The sequence below is a fragment of the Leuciscus leuciscus genome (assembly GCF_965113295.1).
Source record: "Leuciscus leuciscus genome assembly, chromosome: 1".
In the NCBI taxonomy this organism is placed as follows: domain Eukaryota; kingdom Metazoa; phylum Chordata; class Actinopteri; order Cypriniformes; family Leuciscidae; genus Leuciscus; species Leuciscus leuciscus.
The window spans coordinates 62,567,641-62,591,583 of NC_138725.1; the positions used below are offsets into that span (position 1 = coordinate 62,567,641).

The 23,943-nt window shown below is 36.3% G+C and overlaps 1 protein-coding gene across 1 annotated transcript; it reads right to left on the bottom strand.

Moving 5' to 3' along the window:
• Positions 1-185: 185 nt before the first annotated feature.
• kri1 (KRI1 homolog) lies at positions 186-20,965 on the bottom strand. The gene is made up of 19 exons (XM_082166541.1): positions 20,588-20,965; positions 19,892-19,968; positions 19,695-19,800; positions 19,494-19,596; positions 19,243-19,303; positions 18,143-18,192; positions 16,621-16,711; positions 8,027-8,104; positions 7,791-7,903; positions 5,796-5,928; positions 5,592-5,687; positions 5,106-5,276; positions 4,866-4,941; positions 4,198-4,316; positions 3,933-4,104; positions 3,411-3,541; positions 2,425-2,489; positions 2,112-2,207; positions 186-887 (listed from the first exon to the last, which is right to left on the bottom strand). Exons 1-19 carry the CDS (start codon positions 20,661-20,663, stop codon positions 368-370), a joined length of 2,334 nt encoding a protein of 777 aa, XP_082022667.1. The 5' UTR covers positions 20,664-20,965; the 3' UTR covers positions 186-367.
• Between the last annotated feature and the right edge of the window lie 2,978 nt (positions 20,966-23,943).

A 23,943-nucleotide genomic window follows, 5' to 3' on the forward strand; every position in this document is an offset into this window, starting at 1 on the left:
TTGACAAAAAAACGATATTGAATAAATATATTCAATTTCAATTAAATTTATATTTGAAATTTTGTTTATTTTAAAAGGGGGTCTGAAATAACTCAGAACTTATAAACAAAGGATCAAACTAAAGTGCAATAGTTTTCCATTTGCAAGAGTAAAGTGGTCAAAGCAAAACATGAAGAAAACAAATGTGAAAAGAACTGTCTTTATTTCCACAACTCCCTTTTATACATTTTTTATAATATAGATAAAACATCCAGGTAACAATGATGAACTGAAAACTTTCCAGATTAAAGCTGTGTTAAAATTAGAAAGACAGTTTATGGTCCCACTCATTAACACATTTTTTTCAAAATGGCATTTATTGTCAGCCTCATGGTTTGCTCTTTTTCTCCTGCTTTTCCTTTTTTTCTCGTTCTTTCCGTTTCTGTCTGTACAGCTCTCTAAAGTAGAGTCTCTTTGGATTCAGCCCGTAGGCTTGGAGTCTCTGTCTGCTGAACTCTCGGCCAGCCATCTTCACCGTCATGGATCTGGAAATCAGGCGTCCACCTGGCCGCCTTGTTTTCTTTTTAGGCCAGTTAGGTTTCTCAGTCCTTTTACTGGCCACTTCCTCTTTCGGGGTTACTGTAGTCTCTTCCGGCTTCATCTTTTTCTTAGGAACCAGGAACTCCTCATCATCCTCCCCTTCATCCTTTGCAGTGGCTTCTTTGAGGTCCTTGATGTCTGCAGTGGCTTCTTTGAGGTCCTTGATGTCTGCTTGCTCTGGAAGGCTTTCCGATGTCTCGTCTGTCAGATCTCTCTTCTCCATCGTGACCTCGGACTGCTTTAGACGATCCCTCGTCTTCTTACCCACCTTCCCCTTAGACTCCATCAGCTCCTCCTCACCAGCGTTCCTGGGTAATAAAACACAAATACATTAAAACACAAGTGCTTATTTGATGGGAGGAGAACATGGTTCTCAGAAAAGCATTTTCAAATGTAAACTGGTGCAATGCCCAGTATCATTTGTATGAGGTTCAGGGCTCTAGACTAAGGATTTTTTCTAATGGCCCAGTCGGGCCAGTGGTTCAAATTTTTACTTTCCCAGACAAAATTTCACTGGCCGCAACACAAAAAAGTTGTAATAAAATAGTTATTGTCTTCGTTGTTTTTGACCCATAACCTTAATAAATAAGATTGTGACACCAAAAACTACTAGCCTAACTTATATACATTTTAAATATTGTCTTAAAGGGATACTCCACTTTAAAATGAAAATTCTGTCATCATATACTCACCCTCATGTTGTTTCAAACCTGTATGAATTTCTTTCTTCTGCTGAACAGAAGATTTTTAGAAGAATATTAGTAACCAGACAGTTTCTGGTACCATTGACTTCCATAGTATATATTTTTTCCTACTATGTAAGTCAATGGGACCAGAAACTGTCTGGTTACTGACATTCTTCTAAAAATCTTCTGTTCAGCAGAAGAAAGAAATTCATACAGGTTTGAAACAACATGAGGGTGAGTGTATGATGACAGAATTTTCATTTTAAAGTGGAGTATCCCTTTAAGACAAGTAAACTGTCAGTAATAAAATAAGAACAAATAATCAAATTACGAGCAATAGCGCAAATAGAACAAAAATGCAAATAAAATAAACACTGCTTTTCATGTTTTTCAGGTCTAACAGTAATTTTCAGGTAGAGAAAATGAATAATCAAATGTAAAATAGTGCTGCATACAGTCTTCACTGTATAAATTAAAGCTGCAGTCGGCAAGATTTTTTTGATCATATTCACTGAAACCGACACTATGATCCGACAGAACAACATAAATCAGCCGGTTTTAGAAAAACCCCTGCGCTTCTACCTCCACCTGGAGCCTGTTATTTGTTTTGCAAAAATCCACCGCTCTCGGTTCTTCTGGTCCAATCAGCGCAGGGCTGTGTGAGATCTGACTGTCAATCACAGTTCGTTCACACACGCCACAGATAAACTTTCGTGATGCAGCACTGGCCCAATCGGGCAAGCCACAGGTGCGTCACCTGTCCCGAGCGACGTATACGAGCAGTCCTTATTGTTTAGCCTGAAGGTTCTGTTTTTTTTTTACTATGATGTTTAAAGGGACACTCACTCTCTATACAGAGACACAAACACTTGCTGTTTCTTCTTGATATTCCGTGCTTTGATCTGGAAGTTCTTCACGTCACAATGTTCATCCCTCTCTGACCTAAACAAGGAAAAATAAAGCAAAAAGCATTCAAATTTATTCCAGGGCAGAAGAATAATCACTAGAAAATAATTGGAAAGTGCACTCAAAATGTTAATGACCTATTTATTTAGCTGAGGGTATTTCCCCCACATAATTATCATCACTATATATATATTCAAAACTTCACAACAGTTCTTGGCTATTTATATCAATGACAGAAACTACTGTACGCTACCTGTACATGCAGGTCTTCTTCAGCGAGCACCAGCGGTTCAACTCCTTTTCATCTGCTTTCAGGACCTATGGAAAGAGGTTCAGGTGAGAATAACATGGAAATATTAGCCAGATGATTTCTGATTTTTCCCCCCTCAATAAGATACTAGTAAAGAGAATAATTTATGATAAGTTATCTATATTAAATCAGACACAATTCTGTGCCTCATAATAATTATTTTCATGTTTTTTACCGATAAATGAGAGATAAAAAAAAAAAAAAAAAATCCATTAATACTTTATCCATTACTACTAATTTTCAGCATCGTTACTCCAGTCTTCAGTGCCACATGATCCTTCAGAAATCAATCTGATGACTTGATGATTATTAAAAAAACAGTTGAGCTTAATATTGTGGTGGAAAACGTGATACATTCTTAGGAGTGTTTGTTTAATAGGAAGTTCAGAAGAAAAGCATTTATAATTGAAATAGAAATCTTTTGTAAAACTTTCAACATCTTTACTGTCACTTTACTTTGCTGAATAAAAGTCTAAATTTCTTCGTCAAAAAAAAAAATTATATATATAATATATTTCTTCTTAAAAAAAAAAAAATCTTACTGACCCCAAACATTTGAATGGTAGTAGTAATAAGTAATACAACACAGTAATTATGAATTATTATTAAATCAATAGTTTTGGCAATGTCAATTGGTCCAGATAAATTGTGCATCCTTCATCAAAATCCATATAAAGCTCCAGCACCAGCAATGAAAGATTTACTTGAAGCTCAAATCTTCTACGGTCTAAATGTGAGACAAACGCTAATCTACACTTGGTGGTCTTTAATGCAGATCTGCTCAGAGAGAAGATTAAAGTCCTCAGACCCTGGTCAGAGTTATTCCCGAAGGAACCGCAATACCAGGTCAGACACAATCGCAGCTCATCAGCACAGAACTCAAAGAGTCAATCATCATCCAGGCATTACTGATGCTCGTAGCTCCTCACCTCCTCAGTGGACAGGCCGAAGTCATTCGGTACAACTTCTCTGTAGCGAAATCTGCATGGCAGGTCATCAATGATGTCCTCGTAGTCCAGTTTATAGTACTCGTCCAAATACTGCTCGAAGGTCTTCTCCTCTGGAAACGTGACCAGGACAAATAAGATTTTAGGATTACACCTTGGATTATGCATGACATTTACATTTACATTTATTCATTTAGCTGACGCTTTTATCCGAAGCGACTTACAATTGCTATATATGTCAGAGGTCGCACGCCTCTGGAGCAACTAGGGGTTAAGTGTCTTGCTCAGGGACACATTGGTGTCTCACAGTGGATTCGAACCCGGGTCTCTCACACCAAAGGCATGTGTCTTATCCATTGCGCCACCACCACCCCTCATGCACCACCACTCGCATGAATACAAGTGTGTACATTTTGGGCGGGATTTTTTTTTTTGTTCGACCAATGAAAGAATGTCATGTTTGAAAACTAGACATTACATCAGTTTTAAACACCTAACACTCACTTGGATCAAAGACGGGCTTGTTTTTGTTGATGATCTCAGAAAAGAGGGACTTCTTCCTCTTCTTTCCCATGAGAGGGGCGTCCTCTTTGGTCTTCTTTTTCTTCTCCTCTCTCACTTTCTTTCTCTTCTTTTTAGAAACGGGCTGTTGACTTGGGTCATAGTCAGCATCCATCTATTAAAAAAAAAAAAATTCAAGTGTGATTGGAAGCGGACGCCATACAATAGTTTGCTGTTGCATTTGTGCCTCAATGAGAAACAATCTTACTATAAAGTCAGGATCTTCACAGTTGGGCTGATTATCTTCCTCCATAGTATTCTCTTCCTCTTCCAAATACTCTTCCTCATTCTCCTCTTTTCCCACCCATGTATCCCAGTTCCAATTTTCTAACAAAATGCACATCACAAAAAAAAAAAAAAAACACGTCATCAAAAACAGTTTCAAAAGTTTGGGGTCAGTAAGATTTATTTTTTACTTTTTGAAAATACCAATGCTGCATTTATTTGATCAAAATACAGTAATCACAGTAATATATGAAATATTGATTTAAAATTACTGTTTTCTATTTTAAGATTATGTAAAATGTAACTTATTCCTTAGATGGTAACACTGAATTTTCAGCATCATTACTCCAGTCTTCAGTGTCACATGATCCTTCAGAAATCATTATAACATGATGATTTGATGCTCAAGAAACATATCTTATTGTTATCAATGTTGAAAACAGTTTTGCTGCTTCATATTTCTGTGGAAACCGTGATACATTTTTTCAGTATTCTTAAAGAAATAGAAAGTTCTTAAACCTTTATGAAAAGTTATAAATGTCTTTACTGTCACTTTTGACCAATTGAATGTGTCCTTGCTGAATAGTATTAATTTCTTTCAAAAAAGGAAATATGTATGTGAACACATCCATCCAAGAAACACAATGTTACCTTCTAAATCATCATCGGCATCAAACTGTGGCTTCTCTTCCTCTCCCTCTCCATAGTATTCATCCCCAAAGAACTTCTGCAGATGAGAATGAAGACTGTGAGAAATCAAGTCCATGAAAGTACATGCAGCTTGCAAGTAAATGCAAATTATTTTCATAATAAGCTGTGATTTTGGATGACTCTTGACATGCAGTTATGTTCCAGACCTACAGTCCATTTAATGGGTCATTTCTGCCCCACCTGCATAAGTTGGTCATGTTTCTGGGGGTCGAAGTCTCCCTGCAGGTCGACGTCATTGAAGGCCAGCTTCTCATTTCCTGTCAGTTCCTGCAGATGCTTCAGTTTGTCCATGATCTCTGCTCGCTTCAGGTTCTTCAGTTCCTTCAGCTGTTGCTGCTTCTGTTCCTTCTCCTACAGGATGTTAGGAATGGGAATTGTATGGAATTAAATCTGATTCTGAATCTACTTAAATGAAAAGATTGGAGCAATGACGCAGAAAATTCAGCTTTGACATCACAGGAATGACATTTTAAAAGATAATCAAATAGTTATTTTAAATTATATTAATATTTCACAATGTTACTGTTTTTAATGTGTTTTTGATCAAATAAATGCAGGCTTTTTAAGCGTGAGACTTTTTTTTAGGATTAAAATAAACTTAAAATAAACCCCAAAGTTTCAATGGTAGTGCATTTACTTAGTAACATTTTCAAAATGCTAGTTTACCTTTTTCTTCCTCTCTTTAACCTCCTCCCTCTTCCTCTTTCTTCTGTCATCTTTGCTTCGGACAGATGTGGCAATGTTGCGTGGATATGTTTTGACCTGTGGAGGAATAGAGGGTTGATGGGTAATGACCATAAGAAAAAGAGCTTTGCTCTTCACGAAGACACTCACATTGGCATTTAACAGAACATAAAGACATCCTGTTACCTTTCCAGCATCAGGCTCCTCAAAGCGGAAGTTGTATTGCCTCTCAAAGTCTTCCTGTTTATGCAGGAATGATTCTCCTTCATCCTCCGAGTCCTCCATATCATCCTGCATCAGCTCATTGTAGGTGGGGATCCTAAAAACATTCACAGATAGAGATACTTACACTACCGTTCAAACCTTTGGGAACAGCACGATTTAAAAAAAAGAAGAAAGAAATTCATACTTTTATTCAGAAATGATACATTAAATTGACAGTAAAAACATGTATAATGTTACAATAGAATATATACTGTATATATATATATTAGAGGTGGGCATAGATTAATTTTTTTATCTAGATTAATTTAGAAATTAATCTAGATTAATCTAGATTAAAATGGCTCATTTGAATTCTGCCGAAGGCATTCAGAATATGTGTGCTACCCAAATAATGACTATAAAAGTAAGTCTTTGAGAACGGGTTTCTCAAGCCAGGTGGCGCATTAGACCAGGGGCTCATCTCCTGTTTCCAAAATGCATCATAAACTGCTTGAGAAAGCTGTTCTACTCATAGACTGTAAAAGGTTACTACTGTACTGTTACCGTCCATAGGCAACATTAGGTAGGCCAATGTTATTATCAACTACTATAGGCTATCAATTAGGGATGGGCGATATGGCCTAAAATCTATATTGTGATATACATTGCAGCCTCTTGCGATAACGATTTACAGTATATTATAATAAAACCATTTCAGAACAGATTACACAGACCCATGCTAAACAACTGCTAAATGTATTTTTTTTTAAAGGGTGTATGTAGTTTTGAGAACATATATTGTGCAAAACTGTAAGTATACAACATAATTTTGCAGATAAATAAAATTTAAGTACACTAGCTGCAGAGACTTAAGTAGGTCTAATGTTTATTATGGCTTGGAGCTTATGAAACCCCAAATTTAAAATTAGAATATTGTCTAACTGATGTCTTTTCAGTTAAAAAGAAACACAACAACGATTCTTAAAATCGAGATTATGTGCTACACCACTAAGATATATTGGAATGGGAATAATACGCGCGCGCTGGTATTCAGTGATATCATGTTTCGTTTTGAATTTGAGGTGGTCGAACGGATTAGTCGTGTGTTAACTTACCGAACTGTTTCCCCACACACTCTGTATATAGTTTGCTGCTGCTCGTCTGACGGCTTAAACCCGAACCAAGTCCAAATAATGGATGTTGCACCAATCTTTTTCACCAGCTTTCACTTTCAGCCGTGTTTACTTAAGATGACGACGAATATGCGTTGCAGCCGGGTTTACCTCGCGGCCGCGGGTAGATTGCGTCATCATAGCTTGTGTAGTATAGAGCCATCTCCCAACCCAACTTGGAGAATAGATTAACGGCGATATTTTTTTTATCGCGCGATAAGAGTCTCGCGTTAACGCAGCACGTTAACGCCGATAACGGCCCACCACTAATATATATATATATATATATATATATATATATATATATATATATATATATATATATATATATTTTAATGCTGTTCTTTTGAACTTTCAATTTATTAAAGAATATGAAGCAACTGTTGATGATTCAACATTGAAGAAGAAGAAGAAGAAGAAGAAGAAGAAATGTTGAGAAAATCATAATATTAGAATGATTTCTCAAGGATCATGTGACACTGAAGACTGGAGTAATGATACTGAAAATCACAGAAATAAATTACATTTCAAAACACCAATTAGGTATTTTAAATTGTTAATATTTCACAATAGAACTGTTTTTACTGTATTTATGATCAAATAAATGCAGCCTTGGGGAGAGACTTATTTTGTAAAACATTTATATATATACCGTATATAAAAAAAATTAAAAGCGCACCGACCCCAAACGTTTGAACAGTAGTGGACTGTACATTTACATAGAATTACTCATCTGATAGGCTATTTGTTCATGTATTTGCATTACTTACTGACTCAATTCTGTAATACTACAAACAAAACCCACCTCTCTTCTTCTTCTTCATCCTCCTCCAGGTATCTCTTGTTGAGCATGTAGTCTCGCAGGAAAGACTCTTTCTCATCCAGCTGGGGGTCGTTCCAGTAATCTCGCAGGTATTTCTGGATTTATATAGAAATTAGCCCGGGCAACATCCAATCAAAAACAGAGCAAGAGTGAGTAAAGCCTATAGTTATCAACCATTACATCCTAAAAACATCTTCAATCCAGAACAAGACACTGACCATGTCCTTAACGTCCTCCGGCCCCTCCAGCTCTGCCTGACCCTTCAGCCATTCCACATAGTCGGCTTCCTCTTTGTCCTTAAGAAAGCAGGAAAAGACAAACACAGAGAAAAGTTTATGATTGGATACCGTTTTATTTTACACAATTATCCTGTTGTGGGAAAAAAATTAATCTTTTCTTTGTTTTTATTTTATGATTTAACAAATGAATGCCATACATTCATTTGTCTGTATTTTGAGTTTATTTTATGATGTTAATACAGCTGCAGGGTGTGTGTGTGTGACTCAGAGGTGAGAAGATTAGGGGGTTAGGGGAGCCACAGGGGTTCCTCTGTGTCTTTTGTTTAGTGGGGGCTGTAAGAGATAGCTTTTGAAAGAGATAACACTATAAAAATGCGGGCCCATCTCTGCTCTGGGTCTCACTCCGTCTGCAGCTGGTCTGCGGGTGGACTGGGAACATTTCTTGCAAGAAATAAATATCTTTTAAGAACAATTTGATCCTGATGTCTCTTATGCCTGATGCTGTTTTGTTAGTTACTTGTTTTTTGCCTCTACAAGTTGGTGTCAGAAACGTGGGATCCATGAGGTTTCTTCTGGCCCTGAGAAAGCGGATTGACGGACTGATCACCCTAAAGCACAAAAGGCTTTAGTCTTACCTCGCCGAATTGAGAGAGAAGAGCCAAAACTGCTATCAGGGCCGGGAGGAACCCACTGGATTCAGAAAGAACTCGGAGGCAGTAAAAGCATCTCGGGTAAGAGACAGTTAAAATTATTTTATTTTGTGTGGTGTAATCTGATATGACTGTGAGTGAACGTGAACCATTTTGGCTGAGTTTTGCTTTGGTACGAGCGAAGAGGTGATTCAGATAATCACAATTGTTTGGGGAAGAAATTGAAGTAGCTTCGGATCGGTTTTTTCCACACTTAGCTCGTTGGTGGACGGGAGTGCCACAGGTGATTCAGATAATCACAATTGCTGATTAGTTAGTTTTACTCAAAATCTCTGTAACCTGAGAAAAATTTTTTTTACAAGTGGACGGAAGAGCCACATCAAATCAGAATTAATAGAGCGCTAGAAAGTGCTTAGGCCTATGGGAAGATTTTGAGTGGAACGTAATTACAGAAACCCGACCGATTTTGGGTGACGAAAAAAGATCGGATCTGTCGAAGACGTTTGACAGATATTGTAAGACACGTGTCGAAGTTGTGAAATCCAGAAGGGAGATTCAGCCAAAATGGAGTCATCTAACAGTAAAGTAGACCATTTTTACACACCGGTTTTCTGTAAAATGGAAAAATTACAGCCAGAAATGCATGCAAGAAATTGGGAAACGGATGATTGTTAAGCAAAGGGGAAGTGAAAATATTTGTACTAACAAACGCACACACGACGCACACACAAACACATACACTGATTTTCTTTCTGCTATCTGCAATGAAGAAACTGCTTGCAAATCTTTTTGTGTGTCTGATGAAACTTTGAGCAAAGCTATGACTGATGATTTGAGCAGTGTTGTAAATGATGAGCGTATGAGATTGTGCAAAAGTACAGGGTTTTTCTGAAGTGCCAATTTATCCGTTACTAGTCAAAGAGTTGTTGTAACGTTAGTTTGTTCATGAGTGTAAAAATGTGAACAAACAGTGAATTGTTGGATGGAAAAGAAGCAGATAAAAGAGAACAGAGTCGATAGGAGAAGGAACTGGCATGTAGGGAAGAGAGAATGTTTTTTCTGATGGAAAATACAAACAGTGAATTGTTGGATTGAACAGATACGGAAGGAACTGGCATGTAGGGGAAGATAAAATTCATATTTATGAACGCCTGATTAAGTCAAATTAAGTTGAAAGGATATGAAAAGTGAGTTTTAGATAAAAATAAGGCATTGAGTATGATTAACAGGGATTAACATGATATAAAGATAAGGAATGTTTCATTAAGCAGAACGGGAAAAATTCTATATTTTAGAGATAAAATAATTATTGAAATGATGTTTATTTTGACAACCATTGTCTTTTGAACCTAAAGGGTCCAGCTATGCTGGGAGTATAGCAACAGCGCTTGCTTGTTCAACCCAGCTTCTGGATGTTAATATGTACGTGATTTGTAATCAGTGTTGTTGATGATAACACAATTAGATAGATGTAAAGACAGCTATGTCTGAAGATTTGGGAAATCAATAATGTACAAAGTCAGATATTTTGTTGAAATTAAGTCATTGAAAGACAAGGACATTGTCTGTTTTATAAAGGAAATTATGGGTTGGAGATAATTTCCCTAAACAACGTGTGACTAAAGTTAATCAGAAACTTTGTGAAACCTGCTTAGAATATTTAGATTTTCCATGTCGCTTATGAAAATTAATGTTCTGCCAATAATAATGATGTGAATGTGCTTTATTGTATTAATGTTATGAAAACAAGAGTATTGAAGAAAAGATTGCCATATTTTTATAACAAGAGTTGAAGGTGCAAGCGGTTAGGATAGCTGTCTGTGTAATTTAGAGACTGAGAACAAGATTTGAGGAATCTTGTGATTTCTGTGAAACAGTAGAGATAAGTGGAACTGAATAATGATAATATTAAGTTGAATCTGCATACTAACCATTTGAATAAGCTATCAAACCAGTGTTAATGAAATTAATGACATGCTAAATTTCTTTATACTGTATGAAGAGTAACTGAATAGTCCTGATACAAAAGAGAGCAAATGCTGTAAGCAGCTCTGCTCTGAAGCTCTCAGTTTAAAGAGATTTGCAGATTATGTTTTTGTAAAAGTTTGATTCTGATTGGAAAGATCAACTTTGACTGGCTCCAAACAAAGAAAGTGCCAAACTAACACAAATTTAAAGAAAAGTCTGTGTTAATATGGGTTAGAAAGTAGATCAGTGTTAATATGATGAAGATTGTGATTCGGCTATTGTAATTGAATTTGCAGCGGACAGTGGGGGAAAATGCAGAGAACTTATCAGGGGCTCTGTTTGCATTTCATGAATAAGAACACTCTGCTTCAGGGGTGTAAAGTAGGGTGGAGATGTTAGAAAGACCACAGGGATAAGACTGTAGGTAGAATAACAAAGAGTGTTTTATTGCGGTCAGCGAAGGTCATTCAGTGACTGTAAAATGCCCACTGTATGACTGTAAAAGTAAATGAGGGAGAAAAGAAATTTGATAGATAAAATTTTGAAAGTTGTCAAGAAGATTGAAAGATACTAAGTGTAAGGAATTCCTTTTGAAAGGAAAAGAACTATAAAAAGTACCGGTTGACGTAAAATTACAGATGAGCTAAATGAGTTGCAAAATATTTTAAAAGTACCGGTCACTAAAAGGATGATTGTGTTTTGAATGAAACGCTTTGATAAGGTTTTAGATGATATAGAGAGACAAATCTAACGAATGATTTATAGTGATAATCATAAAATGTATGACAAGCAGAGAGAGCAGTCTAAAAAGATAGTATGAACCATAGAAGCAGATTGATCAACTCCTAGAGAAAACATTGAAGTCGGGGATTAAATTATGGTAATTGAAAATCTGACAACTAAAATTGAAATGAAATTTGAAACGTTATTAAGAACTAGAATAATTATTATTTCTTTAAGAAAAAATAAGCAGAAGCAGTGTTACAGGATTAACAGTTGCAAAATGTAAAATGTATAAAAAAGGCATTTGATTAAACAAAAGCTTGTTGTTGACTATGAAAAGAGCCAACAGCCGATGTTTTGGGTTCAAAAGATAAGATTGTGAATTGGCCAAAACAGGTTTGCTTATCTGAATCTGGCATGTGCTGTGACTGAAACTGCCACAGTTTCAGTGCAACAGAGACTCATTCTGAGTGGAAATTTGTAATGTCTAAATTACAATACATGTAATTTATGGAAAAGATGCCTTAAGATGGTAGATAAAGTCTGAAGTTAAAAGTTTTTGAGAATGCAGTGTATCAGTCCTGAATGCCTCAAGAGTCTCTCTCTCATTCAGTGTCAGCTGAAAGCTGTTGTCTGAGCCTGTGTAAAGCACAGTGTTTCAGTTGAAAATCATAGACACAGAGATGTTAAAGGAAATCATTGCCAATCAAAAGGGCAATTTGTACTTAAAACGTTTTAAAAGTAAAACTGAAAGACTTTAAAGAAGTCTTTAAAATAATACTGTTTTGAACTTGTTTATTTTAGGACCAGTGACTGTCTCATTTTAGCCCCCACCATAAAACAGGGCTGATGGCTCCGGCTACAGAAGTAACAGTACACTGAATGTACGATTGTGATCTAAATTCACTGAGTATAATAATGAATTTAAGTGATTAAATACTGCTGTTATTAATCCGTCTCCCTATGTTTAACACTAGTAGGCAGTCCGAATGGCTCTGATGACTCTTGAATGCGCCTTTTCCTAAGCTCCAGAAAACAACAGATTATGTTGAAGAAAACGGTCACAGATTCTGTAATGGGGAAAAGCGGTTACCAGTGTGTACGAGTGATTACTTCAAAGACGGGTAAGATCTTTTAAGCCAAAAGGACAACCTAAGACAGAAGGATCACGCAAAAACACTGGGCATTTCCTGATGGAGGTGTTTTTATGTGAGATGGATATGAGAGTGGCGCTGACTGACTGAGTGGCGATCAGCTTCAGCAGATCATTGAGAGGCGAGATGAGCTGTAAGAAGTTCAGTCTGCCCCAGAAAATGTGAGCCCTTAAACCACTCACAAGAAACCGCGTTGATTGTATGGCTTGTCCTCCATTGTGACGTGTCTGCATCTATGCCAGGGAGACAACACCCTGAAGAAAAGAAAATTATTGCTTAAGAGCTAATGGAAATAGGCTTTCAAGAGCCAACTGAGACCGTGAGGTGATTGTCATTATTTGTTGTGGAGACCGTAACAAGACGTATTAATTTATATAAGGAACATGATGTTGGTTGCCTTATGGGCAAAGAAAATTTTTGAACTTCTGAAGGTCGTTAGACATGGTGGTGGCTAAAGATGAGAACAGCTTGTGATGAGTCAAGAGAAATTTCTGAAAAAAACGAAGGTTAGGTGAATTGAGTATTTAAACTAAAGATAACCTTAGAAAAGATCATAGCATAATGTATTTTAGATTATTGTAATGGTTCTAATTTGAGTCAAATATTTGTATTTTGACATTTGTGAACTATTAAGGGTTGACTATGACTATGATTATTTTAGTTACAGTCCTAGGAGGCTGTTGAAAAGATGATTTGCTTATAGTGAGAGAGAAAGAGACTGTTTGAGTGGACTGCTGAGAGACTGCTTGATACTTTTCTAAAATCAAATGAATAATGAACAGACATGCCTTGAAACTGGTAAAGAGGCCATAAATAAAAACATTAGATAAAAGATACAGGAAAATGTAAGGTTAAACTGTCATTTAAAATTTAAATATTTTTAGAGAAAATATATAAATAAGAAATATGAGCGGTTCATAGTCAGGGATGAGTGTGAGTGTTAATTCATGTTTTGAACAGTATGCGTTAGTTAAGGACAACTATCCTGTCTGAATAGTGTGTATACATTTGTCATTTAACCTCTGGAAAGAGTGTTTTAGTATTTTAAATGGGTTAAGGCAAATGACAAATTTGAAAGTAAGCTGGGGATTGTGAGTCAATCTGATGAGAAGGCAAACGCTGTGAGACTCGGGGTCGTTGCCCTTTAAAACAATTTGATAAGAAGATGAAATTGTGGCTTTAAGTAATATTTTTGTTTCAGAGGCAGAGAAAGATGTCTAAAGGAAATTTGGCTTAAGGACAATGTTTGGGTTAGCAAACTTTATCCAAACAAATGTTACCAAATAAATATTAACAAATATTGCAGTTTTTCCTGTAGCTCAAACATTAGAGTTTGACACCTGTAACGCCAAGGTCATGGGTTCAATTTCCGAGGGAAAGCAAGAACTGATAAGAATGTAAATGTGTACCTTGAAATGGAAGTCACTATGGACATCTGATAAAAGTAAGAGAATTTTATTAGCTACGTTAAATTTATGCACGAGATGAGTGTCGTGCATAAAGAGGAGGATGAATATGCTCGTGGCGGGAACAAGAGAACGCACAGTAAAACAAGTGGTCAGATGAGTCTTTGAACTTTTTAGTATGGATAATTTGTATTCAGGCCACAAACAAAGACATTTCGGCCTCACAGGGGGGGCTAAACCCACTGTCTTCACAGCAGGCTGAGAGGTTATCTAGCTTTGACCTCATCGGTATGTGAGGACAGTAAAAGTCCAGGAGGAACCCACTGGTGGTCAGATAAGAGCCTTTCAACTCTTCAGGGGGTCAGAAGGACAATTTGGATTCAGGAAAGTCCAGGAGGGGTAGAAGAACTTTATTTGTCTTAACCAGCCAGATCTGGTTTACCAAGGGGTTCACATTTGCTGAAAGCCATCGCACAGGTGGGAAGATAAATGTTGGGAGGACATTGGGTTTAACTGTGTGCATTGTTTGTATTTTAAGTGTGCTAATAACAAGAATTGTTTTGACAGGAAACGCCAGGGCAGATGTGGCAGCACAGCAGACAAAAGAAAACTATGTGACAATAACCTCAACATTTGTTTTTCTTTACAGAAGATGCAGACTTTTACACACACACACACACACACACACACACACACACACACACACACACACACACACACACACACACACACACACACACACACACACACACACACACACACACACACACACACACACACACACACACACACGAACAAATGGTCAGATAAGAGCTTTTCAACTCTTCAGGGGGGGGGGGGCAGAAGGACCATTTGCATTCAGGAAAACGTTAGAAGAATTTGTCTAAAACCAGCACAGGAGTGAAATGACAGGGCAGACTGTACCCAGTGAAAACAATAGCTATGAATGAATTTGATTAGTAATACTGGCCTGGGTCATTATTGTGGCAGAAAGATGCCACACCTTGCGCAGCGCATAACTTAACATTTTCATTTTGCAGGATGTCAGAACGGATTGAACCAAACAGAACTGATTCTGTATTGTTTTGTTAACATGAGCAACATGGGTTGAATGTTTTTTTTAGGGGAACAAGGACCCTGAGTGCTATTCAATGAGCAAGAAATTATCCGGTGATATGTTTCAGGTTGAAAATTTCACAGGTCACACCAAAGGGACGACAAGACAAGCGGTCACTAACAAAATCACTTAAGGTCTGCATTCACAGGTGACAGCAGACAGTAAACGACTCATTCCAGTGGGGGTGCGATCATGATCTAAGGGAAAACCTTGTAAGGATTTGAAAATCAACCAACCAATATCAGCAACCCCACACGCCAACGCGAAGAATAAAGCGAGAGATCAAGGATATGTGCTAGAAACATTCCTCTCTTGCCCACGCTGGAAAGGCCATTTCAACGATGCGCAAAGTGTCAAAATGGTGAAGATGGAACATCCATGGGGCAACGAGATGATCAACACATCTGGAGAAAGATGTGGACCAACTGATGGTTTAAGTTTAGCAGAAGAATATGTTTCGTGATGACTTTGATGATTGTATTTGATTGAATCAAACTAGGTATTGATTTGTTTGGTGCAAATGTAGAAAATCTATTAATTAATGTGTAATAAGCTATGAAAGACAGTCCATAATGGAAGTATTAGAGTTAATATTGAACAACTACATTGGTTAGAAGGATGCAGGGTTTGAAATGAGGGATTTTTATTCTACTTTTAATCTTTGAATTTTATTGGTAAACATTTTTATTCAAATCAACCAGGGGTGTTAAATTGATATGGTTTTCCTACTATGACAATCTATACTATTTCTTGTTTATACTGGAGTGACTGAGGGTCCGATTTATCGGGAAATACGGTAACAGTGCTTATCCATTTAGCCCGGCTTCAGATAAAATGTTTACTTGCTTGCTCCAAAGTTTTTATCTTTATTTTATTTTTCTTATTTCTTTCAAGGTTCAAGTAGAGTGATCAGGTATATGAAAATCAGACATGAAGGGTATAACTGTGATGTAAGAAACTCGAATTAATTCTAGTCTTATGTAAAGACTTGAATTGATTCTATTCTGAAGATTTAATAGTATAATGGGTTTGATTAGAAAACAAGAGTGAATTTTTTATATATAGTTTATCAGAGAATGATAAAGAGGAGGAATTGTTGTGGGAAAAAAATTAATCTTTTCTTTGTTTTTATTTTATGATTTAACAAATGAATGCCATACATTCATTTGTCTGTATTTTGAGTTTATTTTATGATGTTAATACAGCTGCAGGGTGTGTGTGTGTGACTCAGAGGTGAGAAGATTAGGGGGTTAGGGGAGCCACAGGGGTTCCTCTGTGTCTTTTGTTTAGTGGGGGCTGTAAGAGATAGCTTTTGAAAGAGATAACACTATAAAAATGCGGGCCCATCTCTGCTCTGGGTCTCACTCCGTCTGCAGCTGGTCTGCGGGTGGACTGGGAACATTTCTTGCAAGAAATAAATATCTTTTAAGAACAATTTGATCCTGATGTCTCTTATGCCTGATGCTGTTTTGTTAGTTACTTGTTTTTTGCCTCTACAATCCAACATGCGACTTTAACATCCAGAAAATCAGGAAGTGAATTTCAGTTTCAGCACCTTCTCATCTTGTGTTTTGGTTCTCCGCGTCAGCAGCTGTCCGTCACCATCACTGTCCTCTTCATCACTGTCTTGCACAAACTTGCGCAAACTGCCAAATGAAAGTAAAGACTCAAGTAAAACATATTGTAATGGAATGAATGAAATGAATCTGTCATTATTTACTCTCTCTCTCATGTAGTTTCAATCAATATGTCTTTCTTTTCTCCATTTTCATATAGGAAATATTTCATACAGGTTTGGAACAACTTGAGGGTAAGTAAATGCTAACCAGTGTTGGGGAAAGTTACTATTAAAAGTAATGTTACAATGTTGCGTTACTTCCAAAAAAGTAACTAATTATGAAAAGTAATGCTGTATGTTACTTGTTTGTAACTTTTTCTCACCAGGGCTGGGCTTGCTTTTTTTTTTTTTTGGCAAACGTAAAGGGCTTTTCACACCTGAAGTGAAATGAGCCTCAGGCTGAAAGAAATGCACATCTGTACAGTAGAGGGCAGAGCAATAAATATATACATATTTATTTTTATATATATATATATTTTATATATATATATATATATATATAAATTGTGTGTGATTTAAAAATACTTAATTCATTCAGGTTTGCGTAATATTCTGAGTTTGCATTTCACCGTTTTTATTCATTTTGAGGATTACTGAATCTGTTTTTGTACAAGTGAGACGAGTAAACACTCATTTAGTCAAGAATCTAGATCTTCAATAACCATCATGTTCACACAGCGCACACAACCCCTCTGCATGACTTCTCTGACAGGAGAGCTGTCAGTCGATAAATGGGAAAGCTAAGTAACTTGCATTACTTATTTAAAAAAGTAACTCATATTTTGTTGTAAATTTAAAAGTAATGTGTTACTTTACTAGTTACTTGAAAAAAGTAATCTGATTATGTAACCCACGTTGTTTGTAATGCGTTTAGTGTTGTCAAAAGTACAGACTTCGGTACCAAGTCGGTACTGACATTTAAAAAATGTGACGCTATGAGCGCTGTTGAGTGGAATCGTAAACGCCTCTGATTGGCCACTGTACCCACGCGCTCATCGGATATGTCTGTGATTGGCTGTAATGATCAGCGCTTCACAAACATGTTGTAAATATACATTGCATTTATAGACGGTCTGCTGATAGACGCCTGCTTGTGCCTTTCAACGCTTTTCCCGCTTTCAAAACACTTTTCAGACGCTCCCGTGTGTAGATCACTGTAGCCAATCACAGACATATCTGATGAGCGGATTAACACAATGGCCAATCAGAGGTGTTTATGACTCCGCTCAACAGCGGAAATTTAAATTTCAGTACCGACTTGGTACCGAAGTCGGTACTTTTGACAACACTAAATGCGTTACCCTAAAACACTGATGGTGACAGAATTTTCACTTTGACTGAACAACCCCTCTTTCTGAAAACTGATAAATGACACATAGACAGCTAAGTAATTGCATATTGCATACATTAAGCAACTTGAACCAAACAGATAATGGTGCAAAGACAATCTCCAATCTACCTTTCCTGCAGATCCTTCTGTTCTTGGATATAGGTGGGAGATGCAGCTCTCTGTAATACAAACGCAAACACATTCACTTATGTATTATATGTTAGACATGAAGCAGGTTTAGATACTGAAGAAGCCACTTGAATGAGTTGAAAAAAAGATCTTAAAGGAATAGTTGACTAAAAAATTGTTTACTCACCTTCGTTACTCATGTCGTTCCAAACCTGTATGAATTTATTTCTTCTGCTGAACACAAAAGAAAATATTCTGAAAAATGTCAGTAATCAGACAGTTGATGGACCCCAATGACTTCCATAGTATCCAAGCCAATAGGGTCCATCAACTGTCTGGTTACCAACATTCTTCATAATTTCTTCCTTTGTGTTCAGCAGAAGAAAGAAATTCATACAGGTTTGAAGCAACTTGAGGGTGAGTAAATGATGACAGAATTAAGTTTTTAAGTGAACTATTCCTTTAAAAACCAAGTGCAAATTTCCATTTTAATTAAAGCTGCAGTCCGTAAATTTGTGTTAAAAATGTACAAAATGTATATAATAAGCGAGTACATCATGATTCATTCATTGACATAGACATGACATCATCCATTTTCCAAACTGTGTTTTTGTCTTATCCTGAATCACTACGGTACACCTATAATAAGTGTTTATATTCAGACTATTTAGACTGGTACGGGTCGTACTACTGCGGAGTAGCCCAGTGCCTGCGTGACTCGTCATAGACATAAACAGAGAGATGTAGCTCCGGCTACAATGTTCTTCCGCAAGACGCGCCAAAAGTTACGGACTGCAGCTTTAATTTTATTTGTCATTCTACAAGATCCTAACACACTTAAAATCTACACAGTCACAGACCCTTTGACATCCAAACACAAATTTGAATGTCAACATGAAACTACATTCGCAACCCATTTTGCTTCTGCAAATTAAAATAAAAAAAATTATAGACTTAAGTTTTTGTTTTTTTACATGACATAATGTGCATAGATTAATTGTGCTCAATAAGACCAGAAACATTTTCATATTAAAAAAGTAAACAGGGTCAATTTTCATTCTGCATTGGCTTTTAACATAGTATATCTAAAGTATAATTACCTCCTGCATCTGTTTGGAGACTTCTTCATCAGCACTGTCATCCTCATCATCATCATATTTTCTAAAAAATTTAATTATTTTCAATCATATTTATTTTATACACCCAATCAGAACATGAAAAACACTATCAGTTATCTAAATACTATAATTGATTGTCATAATGCTTCCACCATTTGCACTTTAATTTAATTATTGAAAGATATATAAATACGGCCACAGCTTTCATCATTTATAAACACATGATTTCTTACCCTCCTCTCTCCAGGATGATCTTCCTCTCATAATCCTTCAAGAACATGGGTTTCTCTGACTTTTTCGAAGTGGACGGTTGCTCATCGCTGCCTAATCCAGATGCTGTTTATTAAGACACAGAGAAGATCACAGTGTGCTGAAATCAGTACAATCTCCTTTAACAAGAGTAGAACATCATAAAGTGAAGATACTTTACATACTGTCCTCGGTGTAGAACTTCACATCTTTCTGATAGATCTTTGGATCTTTCTTCTTCAGAAGCGAGAGCGTTCTGTAAAAATCCCTGTCCAACTTTGGGTCCAGCTCCTATATAATCATTTATCAGTATATTAGACATGGAAACCTGGGTATGATGTTGGCAAAGGGGTTTCAAACAAGAAAGTGCTGAATATTTTACCACTTCGCTCTCATCAGAGTCCGAGTCGGAAGAGCCAGATGAATTCTCCTCATCCTGGTCTCCGTAACGGTCCTTCACTGGAACATTCAAAATAAACACACAGATTTAAACTTTATTTGAATCAACAGATTCAAATGCACAGTTAACTCCAAAATTGAAATGTATGATTGCTTGTATGACACAAAAGGAGATATGTAGCGGAAGTTTAAGTTGTGTCGCTCAGTGTCTGTGAAAATACTTCCTACATTGTTCATGGTTACTGTAAAATTATGATATATAAATAAATATTTAATACATAAAACAAGCTTTCAAAATATATTCTTTCTATCTAGATGATTAACATTCGTGGGTAATAAACTTACCACAGTTTGACTGTAGTAACTTTATGGTTACCATGGTGGATTTTCGTATTTTAAAAGTCAAAGAATTGTCTAACGTTACTTAGATTATATTTATGATGATAAACAAATGTTAATACTAATCGTTATAAACATAAATTAACCTGCTCGACAACAATACGGAGACAAAAAAATAAATGATTGCACATTTAAGGTTTAGGATTGATATAAGGAGTGTTCACCATATTCAACACATAAAATATACATATAATAAAATGCAGATTATTAATATCTGAAGGTCTAGTAAACAGCCCTTGCTTGTGTTTCAAGTGTAGGAGTTTTAGATAGCTTAACTTACGTCTCTGCAGTTCTTCCTTCTGACGATATTTCTCATATTTTTCTGCGAACTTCTTATTAATCTTGAGGTCCGACATGATCGTTTACACCTGTATTAGTATCTTCTTTTTTGAGATCAGATTAATTTCTCAATAACTCGAGTAATGCTCACGTTAAACATGTTCCTCTGTTGAACAGCATGGGCACGTGACCTATGACCCTCCAACGTCATAGAGTTCAGGGTTCAAATATCTTCTCCCATCGTGTTTTTTTTTTTTTTACTAATAATTTATTTCTTAGTAGAAATTAAACCATCTATTTTGTCACAGATTTAGAACGTATATTTTGGATTCTGGCTAAACACGTGCGTCTTTGTTCTTCCGGTGGCTTCGTTGCGGAAGTAGGTCTGGACCGTCTGGACATCCAACCCCGCCCATATCCAAGTGTGATGTCAGAAGCCACGCCCATGTCCAATACAATGTTCAGACCTCTAGAGGGCAGTATTATAATTCGAAATACTAACCAGTCTAACAAAGAAATGTTTGTCTATGACAGAAATTGTTTTTCGATGTCGTTAAAGTTTCGTTTTATCAATTTCCATAATCTGTGTGATTTTAATCTGATTTTGTGCAATCCTCACATATAGCCTATATTGAGGGTGGAATAACCTTATGCTTAGGACTAAGCCACTGTGTCTCAGACAATAAGTTGCTTTGAGAACGTTTCTTTAGTAGCCTAACATAATAATAATAACAATATTATTTATAAAGAACATTTATAATATATGGTGAATTCAGGGTGATTGGGACACTTTTTGACATTGAGATGACTTGGAAAAAGTGTCCCATCAACTTGAACTCGCCTACCAATATAGGCTTTATTAATGTAATAATGAATGGAATTATATCAGTAGCCTAATATAAATACACAAACATGTATCATATCCTCTCAGCCGCCCCTAATCTGGCCTCTGTATCTGACTCAATGTCGCACCTACTTGATTACGGAGAATAGTAAACAATTCCCTTTACTACATATAGGTATGGCAGGAGGCCAAGGTACATACAAAACATAAGGATAAGTCCAGAGTTCAGCTTTTACCTGTTATTCAATGCTTTGATGTTCTCTGTCAGCGTAGTAGCGTACAGTGTTGATTAAGCTATGACTCTGACCTACTTTCTTTAATAAACTTGAAAGCAGCTATAGAAAGAAGAAAGTTGTACATGTAGAATAAATAGTAGAACCCCCGGCCCTTTTCCTATAACTATTGATCGAAGTTTGAGGTAAGCCTCGACTCACACGTTGCCTACCTGATTGGTTGACAATTACACATTAATATATAGACTACAGTAGGATATATACAGTAGGATATATATATATATATATATATATATATATATATATATATATATATATATATATATATATATATAGCTACAGTAGGATATATATATATATATATATATATATATCCTACTGTAGCCTATATTAATGTGTAGGCTAATTGTTAACCAATCAGGTTGGTTGACAACGAACAACGAACTTGCTGCTATACCATATATACGATGCATAGTTGAAGAAATCAAGTAGCTAGTCACAACTGTTTCCCGAAACCGTATATTGTCGCAAATTGGTCTTCATCCAAAAATTAAAATAACCCCATCATTTACTTACCCTCAAGCCATAGGTGTATAAGACATTCTTCTTTCAGACACAAGCTAGTTATTTTAGTCGATAAAGTATTAAATATGGATATTTTTCTTACACAAACACATCCCTTCACTTCAGAGGGCCTTTATTAATCACCCCAGAGCAGTGTTGAGCACTTTCATCATGGATGGATGCACTTTTATGGACTTCAAAACAAAATTGCCCATTCACTTCCATTAAAGCTGGGAAGAGCCAGGACATTTTTAATATAACTCCGAATGTATTAGTCTGAAAGAAGAATATCATATACACCTATGATGCCTTGAGGGTGAGGGTGAGTAAATCATGGGCTAATTTTGCAGGTGTTGGAGCAATAACTTCTTTAAATTAATCTGTTTGAGATTTAATTAATGATAGATATTTTTCTATAAATTACGGACAGGACATGGCATCTGAAGACTATTTCTCATTTTTCTCAGTTATTTTGCTTTATTTCCAGATTCAATCAAAGGCTCGAGCACGTTCGCACATGCGCACTCTTCAAAAACGGTGCTTTAAATCTCTTGACAAACTAAAAGACGTAAATGACATTTGTAGCCTTTGTAGGCGATTCTAAATAAAAATATTTAGGTTGTACTGAATGTCAGCTTGCTTATTTGGCTCAAGAGAAGGATTTATTGACTCCACACGTCATGGAAACAAGAAACTCTGCTTCTAACCACCGCTCGAAGGCTGTCGTTCCAACTACGCAACTTTGTGATGCTGTTTGCGAATGTTCGTTGGACCTTTTCGGGAAACACCGACTCGTTGAACTAAGAAGATAACGACGGAACTTGGCTAACCACCACTGAGTAGGAGATCAGCTGTGTAAATAAGAATAGAAAGCTGAGTGTATTTAACTATCCAAAAAACCAAAAAAGGCTGTGTTAGGTGAATGTCTGGTCATCATTATGTCCACTGAATATGTTGCACCGTTAAAACAATTCTTGACTTTGATTCAGGAGGATTTTACCCCATAGAAGTAAAAGAGGAAGTTAAACTTAAAAGTATTAAACATAACAAGCAATATTATATATGAGGCTCCCCACCTAACCCCCCCTTTTTTTTATGCCAAAGCAGAGCCACGTCAGATATGCCACACAAACAGTAACAGAGTGTCCACATGATTTAAGGCTAATCATTAGTGATGTCAGAACATGCGATTTTTCTGGGGGATCGATGGAAAGAAAACAATTACAGGCCATTCTGGACAAACTGTGATATGCAGCTGGTATTTTTTAGCATAAACTAAATATGGCAAAATCAGCACAAAAACTAAAAGTTTGGGGTCAGTAAGATTTGTATTATTATTCAGTAAGGACACATTAGACATATAACATTACAAAAGATTTCTGTTTCAAATCAAATCTGTCAAAGACTCCTGAAAAAAACAGTATCAAGGTTTCCACAAAAATTTGAAGCAGCACCACCGTTTTCAACATTGATAATAATAATAAATGTTTCTTGAGCATCAAATCATAATTTTAGAATGATTTCTGAAGGGTCATGTGACACTGAAGACTGGAGTAATGATGCTGAAAATACAGCTTTGATCACAGGAATAAATTACATTTCAAAACATATTGCAACAGAAACCAGTTAATTTATATTGTAATAATATTTCACAATATTACAGTTTTTACTGTATATTTTATCAAATAAACGCAGCCTTAGTCAGCATGAGACTTC

Coding starts and splice junctions, on each gene's coding strand:
- kri1 (XM_082166541.1), bottom strand. CDS start 20,663: ATGTCGGACCTCAAGATTAATAAGAAGTTCGCAGAAAAATATGAGAAA. Junction 4,317..4,865: donor TGCCGATGATGATTTAGAAG/GTAACATTGTGT, acceptor GCATTTTGTTAG/AAAATTGGAACTGGGATACA. Junction 3,542..3,932: donor CAAGCCCGTCTTTGATCCAA/GTGAGTGTTAGG, acceptor TCACGTTTCCAG/AGGAGAAGACCTTCGAGCAG.